Source organism: Drosophila teissieri, chromosome 4, assembly GCF_016746235.2.
Source record: "Drosophila teissieri strain GT53w chromosome 4, Prin_Dtei_1.1, whole genome shotgun sequence".
NCBI lineage: Eukaryota > Metazoa > Arthropoda > Insecta > Diptera > Drosophilidae > Drosophila > Drosophila teissieri.
In genome coordinates this window covers 995,440-1,008,150 of record NC_053033.1, presented here as the reverse complement: position 1 = coordinate 1,008,150, position 12,711 = coordinate 995,440, and the positions used below count along the sequence as shown (strand labels likewise).

General features: G+C 36.0%; 1 protein-coding gene across 2 annotated transcripts; it reads left to right on the top strand.

Annotated features, from left to right (window-relative positions):
* Positions 1-734: 734 nt before the first annotated feature.
* LOC122622844 (GIGYF family protein Gyf) lies at positions 735-9,505 on the top strand. Of its 2 annotated transcripts, none has more exons than XM_043801416.1 (9): positions 735-789; positions 1,475-1,844; positions 1,900-2,073; positions 2,134-2,428; positions 4,069-6,687; positions 7,157-8,074; positions 8,130-8,204; positions 9,057-9,211; positions 9,262-9,505. In XM_043801416.1, the coding sequence occupies exons 2-9, from the start codon at positions 1,509-1,511 to the stop codon at positions 9,385-9,387; spliced, it is 4,698 nt and encodes a 1,565-aa protein (XP_043657351.1). In that variant the 5' UTR covers positions 735-789; positions 1,475-1,508; the 3' UTR covers positions 9,388-9,505. The 2 variants fall into 2 exon arrangements, with proteins under 2 accessions (XP_043657351.1, XP_043657350.1); XM_043801415.1 differs by lacking the exon at positions 735-789 and adding an exon at positions 888-907.
* The last annotated feature ends 3,206 nt before the right edge of the window (positions 9,506-12,711 follow it).

Sequence of the window (12,711 nt, the reverse complement as noted above, 5' to 3'; positions counted from 1 at the left end):
CTTTTTTTATATCAAGTCAGATCTTATTTACTAAGGGGAAAAAAATAGTATACTCAGTGGTCTATTGATGTTACTTCCACATCCCCACAAAATCATTCTGCCACTTTGTTATTTTATAAAAAATATATTTCTGACCCCACCTCAGATTTGACAAGCAAAATATTGCCGTCGGCAACAACAATTTACGATTTGGTAAGGGTAAGCTATCGCGAAGATGGCCATACTTGTCGTGGAACCAAACAGGCATAGCGAAACATCGGAATTAAAACTGTGAAAAAGGTGGCAACTCTAGATTTTCTCAAGCCTTCTTGGCTTCAAAAGAAGCAATTGCAAATACAAAAAGCATTATTTCAAGTTGTTTGATTTTGATAAATAAAACAGGTGTTTGCGCAGCATGAACCGATGAGAAACAAAACATTCCGATAGCAAAAATTTTCCAAAAACCAGAGCACCTAAAAACGAAATCGAACGATTTGGTCCAAATCGAATTCGAAAAAAAAATCGAAAAATACGATTATCGGAGCATGCCTGATGTTGCATGCATGTTCTTTTTCAGAAAGTGCTAGTAGTATATATTCCCTTAATTGCGGCTTATTGCTTGATGTTGCAATGTGGAAATAAGGGTGTTGTATTTGTCAAGTAGTGGTAGTAGAGCTAGTGTAGAAGGAATATAAGGGCCAAGAACATCCCTATGCTAAATTTAAAGTTTACTTTAGATTTTGCATGACGGCCACACTGGTTTCGCCCTATCTATTGGTATTGGTATTTTACGATATCTTGGTGGTACGTGTAAGTAGAATATTTTTACGAAATTCAAAAATTTTTTTTGTTGAGTATGTGCTATTGTAGTAGCTGAATTTTATTTAGGCCAGCTAAATTAACTATTCAAGCCTTAAACATATATGCTGTGAGTGCTTCCATTTACAATACATACATATGTATATCACTGTGTATTTATGTTTGCAGATACAAAAGAACTTTTTACTCTGATTATGCTGTTGTTATTTTAATATATTATATGGATATACATAGTTCAAACGTGAAAAAGTAGCTTGAATCAGAAATTTGAATTCTGTGAGCATGTACATATATTGAAAATGTGTAATAAGTGTGCATGTGTATTTGGCGTTCGTGTGTGACTGTCAGTTTAATATTTTAGGTTATGTTTGTGTGTTGCATTATTTTTTTATTCTAATATTTTACTATTATTATGCATTCGGTATAGCACTGACAAATTTATTTATCATAAGACTTAAAAGTATGTTTTACAATAAATACTTGTACTGATTGCTTTTAAAAAAATACTATTGGGAGTTGAGTTTGCTTTATTTATAGAACCTAAACTGTTTAAAAAATAAACAATCCATCCTATACTAAAGCCAAAAAGAGTTTAAGTGGAACTGTGAAAATGTGATTGCAGTGGCGTTCTAAATATATGCAAATAAATCAACTGAAAACATTTTTTTGAACTTAGTGTCAGCATAACGTTAAACAAGAGGCAACTGAAAATGACAGATTCAATGAAATTTGGTCCGGAATGGTTGCGCAATATGTCAGCCGAGTCTTCGGGCTCTCCCAGTACCTACAACGTTGGTGCTGGAGCTCAAAACATCTCGATTGGAGGGCACAACCTGGGAAACAACACGACAGCATCCACTTCGCGTAATCTATTTCCAGAATACCGGTACGGACGCGAGGAAATGCTGTCCTTGTTCGATCGGAATTGCCTACTGCCGCAGATCCTGCCATCGTTCAAAAAGCTCTTCGTGGAGAAGGTCCAGTACCCACTTGCACTGACACCAAGCTCGGAGGAGGAAACCAACCAAAACTCTCTTGGCAATAACGTATGTTAAGTAATTTGACATGATTTAGAGATAATTTCTTTTACTTTGAAAATAGTCTCGTCCTGCCTGGTTGCAGCGCTCGCCCGGAGGATTTGGTAGTGCCTCCCGAGGCTCTGGACGTGGTGGAACAGTCGACCGGGGCCGAATGCGCGGAAAATCTACCTATCATCCAATATACCAACGCCCAAGCGGTCTATATGATGAAGGCTTATCTGTAATATCAATTAAGGTAATTGGAAACACGGACGGAAAATGAAAGTCCGATTCGTTGCTGATATTTTTTTCCCAGGCCGAACGCACATGGAGCGATCGCAACGGAACTGGAGATTCTGCGGCTACCACCACCTCTACTAGTGGCCCTGGTGCTCTAGATTGGAACGGAACGCCAAGCTCAAGTCCTCGAAAAGATTATTCTAGTCATCATCGCAACTTGGAAAACTGGCGACGAACACGTAACGAAGATGGATCAGGAGATGGTCCAGTTACCAGCGGTTCCATCGGTGGACCCGATATTGCTGGTTGGCGGAGCGGTGTTGTCGGTGGAAGTACAAGCACAAGTTTTGGTACCAATAGCCATCGCTGGGGTCAGTCAATTACCACTATATTATTATTTTTCATTTATACTCTTACTCATATGAACACATATGTGTATAAGTATATCTGTCTGGTAAATGGCACTTTCCAGAAAATTCCAGCCTATATAGTTGTCGTTTTCAATCTGTTGTTAAGTTTGTGTTTCTTTAAAACGAATTTTTAAACCCTGTTCATAAATATTTTTTATTTTAGAAAAAATGATTTAGTTAATGAGGTATCTTATAAAATAATCGTTCAACAGAGATGCGATAAGACAAGCATTCATCCAAGACCAGAAATTTTGTCTCTATTGTATGTGTCTATCGCTATGTGTATTTTTTTGTTGTCCAATTTTTATAAAAGATACCGAATTATAAACTTTACAAATAACTACTTTGTTGTCCTCAAAATAGCAGGTAAATTCAGTATGTTTTTGTGTTTTTCCTACAATAGACTTGATTAATCGAAAATCACGAGCCCAAAACTTAACGGCAGTAATACGTCAAGGGTCAAATTATATCGAACCATATCAAATTTTCAAAACATAATTAAGACACTTTTGATAAATTCATATGGTTCGATTTGATTTTACCCTTAACTGCTTTAAGAATCGGTAAAAGAGTAGCTCAGACTGGCAATACGGTGAACAATATTTTATTTTTCTTAACAAGGGTCAAATTATATCGAACCATTTCAAATTTTCAAAACATAATTAAGACACTTTTGATAAATTCATATGGTTCGATTTGATTTTGCCCTTAACGTATGACCCTTAACTGCTTTAAGAATCGGTAAAAGAGTAGCTCAGACTGGCAATACGGTGAACAATATTTTATTTTTCTTAACACTTAACTTTAACATGCAAAGTACAAATTAAAGTTCAGGATAAGAAAATATAGAAAACCACAATTTTTCAGCTTGAAAGACGTAATTAAAAAAAATGTATTTTGTTATTGTCTAAAAAATTTTCATAATACTTATGTTTATATACATTTTAAGATTGCCATAGATAACAGATAAAATGGGTTTTCATGAAGAGAAAGATCTTAGAATATAAGCAAAGAAAAAATAACTTCGTTTTACAATCGCATTATGTCAATCGCGCACCGAAAAGTAGCACAAAAACCACTTACCAAATTGTGTTATTTGCTCCATAATATTCATTTGCGGGCTTTGTAGTGGTGAATAAAACTGATAAAAAGCTTAATACAGCCAATCTGATTGATTGTCCCGCAACGTCGAAGAGTTCAAAATATTAAGTGTACCAGGTCTACAGAAAAGAGCTTATTACAGTTTTAAAGTTTAATATTTTTATGAAAACATTTTTTTTGTTTAGAACTTAATTAACAAAAATGAATTCAAAATGTGTGAAGCCAAAATTCGAGTGTTTTTGATATTTTCGTGAACTTTGAATTCGTATTTTTCATATCGTTATCGTTCGTATTTTTGTAAACTTTTGGGGGGAAGTAAAACATTTAGATACTGATATTAACAGACGATCGACATAGATGTATGCAGATGTAGAATTGCAATGACGGTAGTAACATATTTTCTAAGAAGATAAACAAAACTGTCTCTTAAAAAGTTGGAATTTAAATACTCTGAAGGTTTACACAACATATAAAATAAATTTTTTTTAATATTTTATTAGGAAGATCTACAAGCTGGCGTGATGAAGACCCTAACGTCGACAATACTACTAGTTTACAACGTTCAATTTCATCAGTTGGGACTTTAGGTACAGAACGAGACCGGACTGGAAACAGTAAAGGATCTGGAATGGTAGCTGCAGAGACAGGGGGGAGTACATCGCATCCACGCTTGTCGAACTCAAAAATATGCCAATTATGGACTGTTAATAATGCAGTCGGTGTCGACGAAAATCTTCCCGAATGGGCTATAGAAAATCCATCGGAATTGGGTGGCAGTTTTGATGCTAGTGGTGCCTTTCATGGAGATACCGATATCAAACTTAACAAAAGTTCGCATAATACTTTAAAAACTAAAAGCTTAAACTCTGATAACGATGTGACAATACCGAAAAGTAAAGAACTGTCTGATGCAGACAGTGTTACCGATAAAACTTCAGAAACCTCATTAAAAAAAGTTTCCAATTCAGCAGCTGTGCAAGAAGAAGTTGAAAGTAGTTTATCCCCAATGAGCTCTAAAACGACAAAGAAGGAAGTGATCCATGGAGATATCTCAGATCGTATCAAAGAGGTCGCCGATGAAGTAGAAAAACTTATAATGGATGATGATCATGCAAGCTCGGCAAGTCAAAGCCAACTTCAAAATGAAGGACGGTTTACAGCAGCGCTTCCAAACATGGATAATAACTTTGACCTTGAGATTAGCATCGAACCGAGTGTTACAGGAGTGCAACAGCAAGCGCCTTCCACTATGTCTATACAAATTCCCAACCCAATTACGGATGCCGCTCATCCATCCCATCAGCATCCAGGTGTTCCGTTTTCGGATCATGAGACTTTGCAACACCATAACATGCATCACCTACCACATTTTCCAATGCTTCCTACACCGCATATGATCAATTCAAATCTGAATGAATTGTGGTTTTATCGGGATCCGCAGGCAAATGTACAGGGGCCATTCAGTGCCATTGAGATGACCGAATGGTATCGCGCTGGATACTTTAATGAGAACCTCTTTGTCCGCCGGTACTCTGAGAATAGGTTTAGACCGCTGGGAGAGCTTATAAAATTTTGTCATGGTAACATGCCATTTACGCACAGTCACTTACTTCCTTCGCCGATTGACCTAGAGAACCTTTCTGTTGGTCAAATACCAGCCCCTCTAACAGCGTCTCTCTCAATTACACCCCATAAGCCATCACCAATTCCTATCGCACTGTCTGTTGTTGAACAGCAGTTGCAGCAGCAAAGAGATGAGCAACTGAAGGCAAATGTAACAGCAACCGCTGAATCTCTAAGTGCTGCAATAAAAGGAAATTTTGGCGGAAATAGCATTAGTAATACGTCTCATTTGCTTACAATGCGGTTTCAAATGCTTCAGGATCAGTACTTACAGCACCAGGAATACCAAATACTAGCTGAGCTTTCCAAAAATGAATGTTTTCAACGACTTTCGGCTGCCGAGCAAGAAACAGTTGTTCGTCGAAAAGTTCAATTGCTGGTTCTTCCTGAGTACTTGATCAGTTTAAACGGGTTAAGCAACTCTTTGTCCGTACTGAACCCGGTCGCCGGAAGACAGTTATACAGTACTGTGGTTGAGCAGACCAAGAAGGATCAACAACATATTTTTGCAAACAACAGCGAGCAACAACGTTCAGTGGGCAATTTACTAGACGCTAATAATTTTATTCTAAATGCCCAAATAATGAATCAGCAATCGCAGCAAGAGGTAGATCCCTTAGCAGCATCCGTGGATTGTATTATGCAAGGAGAAACTGCAGCCGACCTAAGTAAGCCTAATGAAATACCAAGAAATGAGTTGGACTTAATTAATGAATACAATTTACGGATGCTTTTGCGGGGCCAACCAACAAGTACTCAACAGCAACCACCTTCGCTGCCAAACTCTGCTACCGCCAATATTTCGGGAGTTGATTTTTTAACTGAAACACAGTTGTTAGAGAGGCAAAACTTGATGATTCCAATCTGGTTACCCCCTAACAAGCAACAACAACCCGTCCAGTGGGCTGGAATGACTAACGCGGAAGCATCATTATGGGAAGTGGGCGACTTAAATAAAGAGCAAAATGAAGATCAGCAACTTTATATACAAAAGTCTTCTGATGTGTGCTTTGCAAATACAGAGAAAGATGTGCAAAATTCGCCATTATTACAAGTTCAATCAGAAAATATTGTTAAACACAGCACTTCAGGAGAATTAGATCAAGCCTCTGAAAATTTAAACAACTCACATCAAAAAATAGTCAAACCACATGATTCCGATATTCAACAGAATCATAAGGAACCAAATTCACACCAGGCAAAGCAGGTTAACAAACAGAATCTGAATACAAAACAGATTGCGGCACAGCCAGCCTTAATAAAGCAAATTAATAAAGATGATCGGAAACGAGAGCAGACAGAAGAAAAACAAAAACAAAAAGAGGAACGCAAGCGCCAGCAATTGGAAGAAGAAAAACGTCGGGCGTTGCATGAATCTGAAGAGCGGACCCGCCAAATGCAAGAGGAAAAGCAAAGACAACAGCAAATACAAGCTCAACGTCGAAAGGCATTATTGGGCAATGATGAATCTCTATCAGTTCAAAGTGGGACGCCAGGTTAGTACTTGCAGTCAAATTATTGTTGTATATATGCAGTTTATTACCAACATTAAATATTTGATAGAATGAACAGAATTTAAACCATTTTTCAACTCAAAAAGCTTTTTAAACTGAAAGTGTATATTTTGGTTTTAATTTAAGAACAGTTATTTTTGCGAAAGAAATTAAAAAGTATTCTATACTTGCATATAAAGGGTTTTGCACTGTAGTAAGCAAATAAACGGAAATCTATAGTTGTCCGTTAGAAACTCGTAACTGCCAATAACAGTTAGTGTTTGATCACACAAAATTCTTTATAAATAGTAAGTTATAGTAAGAATATTCATATATGATAAAACTTTATTAAGAACGTGTTCATACAAAATAAGTAGATTTATAATTTCGTGCTTATGCGAGCGAAAACGCTTGGGATTTGCTAGTAAAACGTAAAATTATAATCTCTTATTGCCACAAAACCGATTTATAGGAACATTTGCGTCTGCACAAGGCAACAAGAACGACGCAGTCAAAACGGCAGAACCGCAAGCCTGCTCGCGCGTACCATCTACATCCGTAGCGCCTTGGTCTCTGCAGTCGCCAAATTCTATGAGCTCGGCGCCTGGTCTGGCAGAGATACAAAAGGCAGAACGTCGAGAGCGTCGCGCAGACCAGCAGCGACATCAAGAGCTATTGGATAAGCAATTGCGTGCTAACGCTGCAGCTGCGGCTGAAGCCAACGATGCTCTGCTTAAATGGCAGTCAACACCAGCGTCGGCCCCCGTAATAAGTCTTGCCGAGATTCAAGCGGAAGAGGCCAGACGGTTGGCCAATGACCTTGTGGATCAGCAACGCCGACGCGAATTGGAACATCACCAGCAAGCTCCTCTATCAACAGCGGTTTTGGTTACGAATGCAACTTCCAACATCTGGGGTACCGCCAATAAGGCATGGAGCTCGTCAATAAAAACCAATTCTGGAACTGGTCTATGGGACGAACCGAATGCATTAGGTTCTAATCAAACGATGTATGGATCGGGAACAAGCGGTTCCAGTTCCGTAACTGCGGCGGCAGTCTCAACCAATAAATGCAATCTACAAGCGCAAAATAAGGCATCGGCTTTACTTGCGTCTCCTCGAAATTTGCGCAAGAGTCAAACATTGCCAGCCCTAAATAACGCAGGAAAGACAAATAAAAATGGACCAGGACAACGTCCAGAGAAACAAAAATTGGCTCAAATTCGTTCAAAAGGTCCACCGGTCTCGGTTGAAGAGAAAGATAAAGAAAGAAAATCGAATATAAAAAGCCATGTGCAGCAAAGCAGCATCGACCAAGCCAATGAGTATGAAAACGAATTCACTAGCTGGTGCATAAAGAGCCTAGATAATATGTCCGCCAAAGTTGATGGTAAACATTTGCATAATTTTTTTTTTAACTCTATTCATTTTGCTTATATTTTTAGTACCCACGTTTGTGGCATTCTTGCAGGACTTGGAAGCGCCATATGAAGTAAAGGACTATGTCCGAATTTATCTTGGTATGTTATAAAAAATACCATAATTTTATTTTTATTGTCAGTAAAGTAAGACTTATTGGGTAAACTTGATTTTTAAAAATGTAAGCAACTGGTATACATGAACCTTGATTAGGAACTAGCCGATTCGATCTAGTCATTCTGTCTGTTTGTACGACGTTCGGAATAAGCAGGAAGATTTCGGTAATTTTATGAGCTTTAACGTTGATTTTAAGCATGCAGATGTTTAAGCTGCGCAAGTTTGTTTCGAACGGTTTCCAAAGCCACTCACGCCGCACATTTTGATTTTTTGTATTACTGTATATTAAGTGTCTCGTCCATGTCGAAATCATTTTTAGCAGCGTCCGAACATAAATATTTGTTCAGTTAACTATCCAAATTACTATAAGTTTAGATGTTATTAAATGACTTTACTGAGTCGATAGCCATAAATGGGAAGCTCCAAATATATTTGTTTATTAACGTATGTAGTATACTCTTTAATTAACAATAACTAACGGATTTAAGATCGAATGGAAATCGAATTTTACGTAGCCGCATTAAGATAAACAGCGGAATTTCATAAACTACATAATAGATTTGAGGCTGAAAAAGTTAATTTTGAATTTTGATTTTTATACATTTTTTTTTGTGAATTGCCGCTAAACGGGTTTAATTTTCGACTAAATCAAAAAGGCCTTTTCAAAAAATATATAGCTATTGTACAACTTGTAGAGAGTACTGAAACTATTACTTTTAATCAGCGGAATTGTTTTGAATTCGCTAATTTCTAAGAAATGGAAACCAAATTTGTAGACAATACAATTTATTGGTTTTTTAAAATTCAATACTTTAACCCAGAGTATAATCTTTTAGGTGATGGAAAGGATTCTTTGGATTTTGCAAAACAGTTTTTGGAGCGGCGTAGCAAATACAAAAGCTTGCAACGTGCCCAAAATGCACACAATGACGACATGTGCAAACCGGCTCCTGCTATTACACCATCGGCGAACGACTATGCCGACAGCAAGGTACTTTGAGAATATTTATTTCACATCGTATTAATTTTACCGTTTTTAAGAACAAGCAAAAAAAGATTAAAAAAAATAAGATGACCAAGATGGACGCCCGCATTCTTGGGTTTTCTGTAACAGCTGCCGAGGGTCGCATAAATGTTGGCATTCGAGACTATGTCGAAGGACCATAACCACTCCGAAAATGCGATAAAAAACTTAAAATTTTCTATAAAACTAGAAATGTTATGAACTGCAGAATTAAAATATACCTTAGGATGAGTGTTAAACCCTGAAATACCTAAATAAATATATATACATATATATACACTAATAAAATAGTTTATACTCAATAATTCTTACGAATATAATATTTGGCAGTCGAAGCAATGCAATGTATGTCTGTCACACTCGACAGGGTTGTATGGGACACCCTCCGGCCAAAAACATAACACAAGGGTGAGTACAGAGAAATACACATTTGTTGCGGCTCCATCCGATGTTGGTTTTATTTCCGCCTTTCCCGGGCTTGTCATAGGTTTCAATATTTGTGCGTTGTTGTATAAAATTTGTGCACTCAAAAATGTATACATTGCGAAATCAAAGAAATTAACGACTTTTGTCTTTTTCCACTTGAGCGCAAAATAATACAAAACAGTAAAGTTGTCCAATTTTGGTATTTTGGAAGGACTCATTGATTTTACACGTTTTTCTTTTATTTATTTTTTTTATTTGTAATTATATAAACATGAAATAATAACAGCTAGTATGTATAGGACATATTACAAAAAGGAATGTAATAGGTAGGAGCGAAACACAAAACGGGTATGTACTAATTGCTGATTTGTTAAAAGTAAAGTTAAGTGAATTGCAGATGATGATGGACTCAGAATTTGATTAAATATTCGTTTTTGCCTTCTATAACACTCACTGAATTTAATTATATTGTAGCTTTCGTATTTACATATAAAGTAAATAGTATCACTAAAGCTGATACTAGAACTTTTGTTCCTAAATTGAAGGTGTGATCGCTACTAGTTATATACCTCGTTAATGCAATTTTTTTTTTGATTATTTAATATTTTGTAATACCAATTAATCAGTACTCCAATTACACTGAAATTTCTCTATTGCAGTTCATTTAAATGTGTAACGGGTATCTGATAGTCGGGGAAATTAAGTAGCATTTGTATTGGAGAAATATCAGTTTAATTGGAATTCTATTGAATGAAATTTGCAAGAATAATAAAATAAAAACCAAGAATGGGGGGCAGCTATGGGAGTCAAAGCTTATATACACTTGCATTTATTATACATTAAAAACAAAACAAGAGAGAACGCTATAGTCGAGTTTCCCGACTATCTGATACCAGTTACTCAGCTAGTGGATGTACGAAGGAGAATTTCCACACTGACAGTTTGTGGGCGTGGCAAAAAGATTTTCTGTAAATCGATAGAAATTTATAGGACTAATAAGAAAATGAAAAATATCATTACATTTGTGGGCGCTCGAGTGGGCGTGGCTACATGGGTCAACAAAGTTGCGCTGCGTCTATGTTTCTGGAGTCTGCTTAATCTCAACGACAGACAGACGGACGGGCATGACCAGATCGCCTCAGCTATTAATCCTGTTCAAGAATATATATACTTTCTATGGTCGGAAACGCTTCCTTCTGCCTTTTACATATTTTTCAACGAATATACTTTACGAGTAACGGGTATAAAACTGAATTCCGAATAAGAACGTCTTATGATAAGAAAATAAAACTTTGAATTTTGTTCTATTATTTTTAATGAACTTTCCGATATAACTGGATCAAATTAAAATGGAAATTATATGTTGTTTAAAACTAAAGTTTGCCGAATATGAACGTTTTATGATTAACGGCATTAACAGCAGCTTTGATATGATATGACATAGTACCATTTTGATCAAATGAAATACGAAATTATATATTTCCGAAAAGCAAATAAATAACGAATAGTTGTTTTTCATCATAGTGTCTTAATTCGGTGTATACTAGTTTTTTGGCAATATAAAATAAACCGACATTTTACTTTGATCAAAATCTGATAACTACAGCATATACATATCTACCATAAAAGCAGTGGGGGAAATTACAAGCTAATAAATCATAGCTTCTTTGTTTTTAATACAAAAGGGCTAAAATCAACTGTTTTTAAACAATATATAACTTCTATTTTAATTTGATAAAATTTTAACATGTATGTATATAAAATAACTGCCATAGAAACAGCCGAGAGCTTATTTTAAAATTCGTTGTTTAAATCATTAAGTGTTCTCATTTGTTTTTTTTTGTCAAATATAAAATTCATGAACACTTTAAATACTACAAGAATGTATTAAAGTATCTTATGGTATAAAAATCTAATAATAATAGTCGAAGTAAATTTGCAGTTTTTACAAACCGTCCCTAAATAGTTCAAAAATGTGCTTATTTTGCTACTTATAACTTCTATTAATTAAATAGTCGTTTACGAGTGGCAAGTAAAATGTTTGCTATCAAGTGCGAAAATTAGGACCGTCAAATACAAATGTCAGAAAACACCACCATTAATATTCTGCGCACCCTCCATGTAACCAGTTTTATCAGATAATAAACAGGTATCTGGTTTCAATTGTGAAGTTCCAACATCTGTCGCAACCGCCCAATTACAACACAAAGTCGAAGCTCATATAACTCAATTAGAGCAGTCTTTTTCTAAACGATGAAATAGAACTATCCGCTTTTCAGTCCGACTTTGATATTTTTTTTTTCTTAAATAAAAATAGCATTCATTGTTATATATTTTGTTTATAGGATTATTTTTGTTTAAAGCAACTTAACAAAAGAGGCATTGGTTATAATAGAGCTATTGACAGTAAAGTGTTATTTCACAAAAGAAAACAGAAAACTAATTTCCAAAAATTTTATTTTGTAAAATTAAACGTGTACAGCATATGTTGTATAACTGACAGTATTAATGAGTAAATTTATAAACACGTTGCTTGTTGACGGCAGTCCACGTAGTGACCAGGAGAGTGGGCTATACAAAGAATGTAAATCTATTGTGCTTGTTCGATTCTAACAAGTCATACACCAGTCGAAAGATACCAGGCTTATGAAGAAGGAGGTGTGAATTGTAGGAATGCGATTTAAAGAAATTGATCCTGATAGGGCTGGTAATGAGTAACACAAAAAAAAAACTACATTTTTGAGAACTCAAGCTGAATTTGTTAGACTTGTAAATTTCTCTTGATTTGCCAAAAATCCTTATCCAAAAGTTTGGGTGTGCTTTGGTCGGTTTGTGGGCGTAATAGTGGGCGTGGCAAAAAGTTTTTTGGCAAATCGATAGAAATTTACAAGACTAATACAAAAATGAAAAAATATCAAAACATTTTTCAAAAGTGTGGGCGTGGCAGTTTTGGGCGTTAGAATGGGCGTGGCAACATGAATCGACAAACTTGCGCTGCTTCTATGTCTCTGGAGTTTGCATGCTAAGTCTCTACTTTCTAG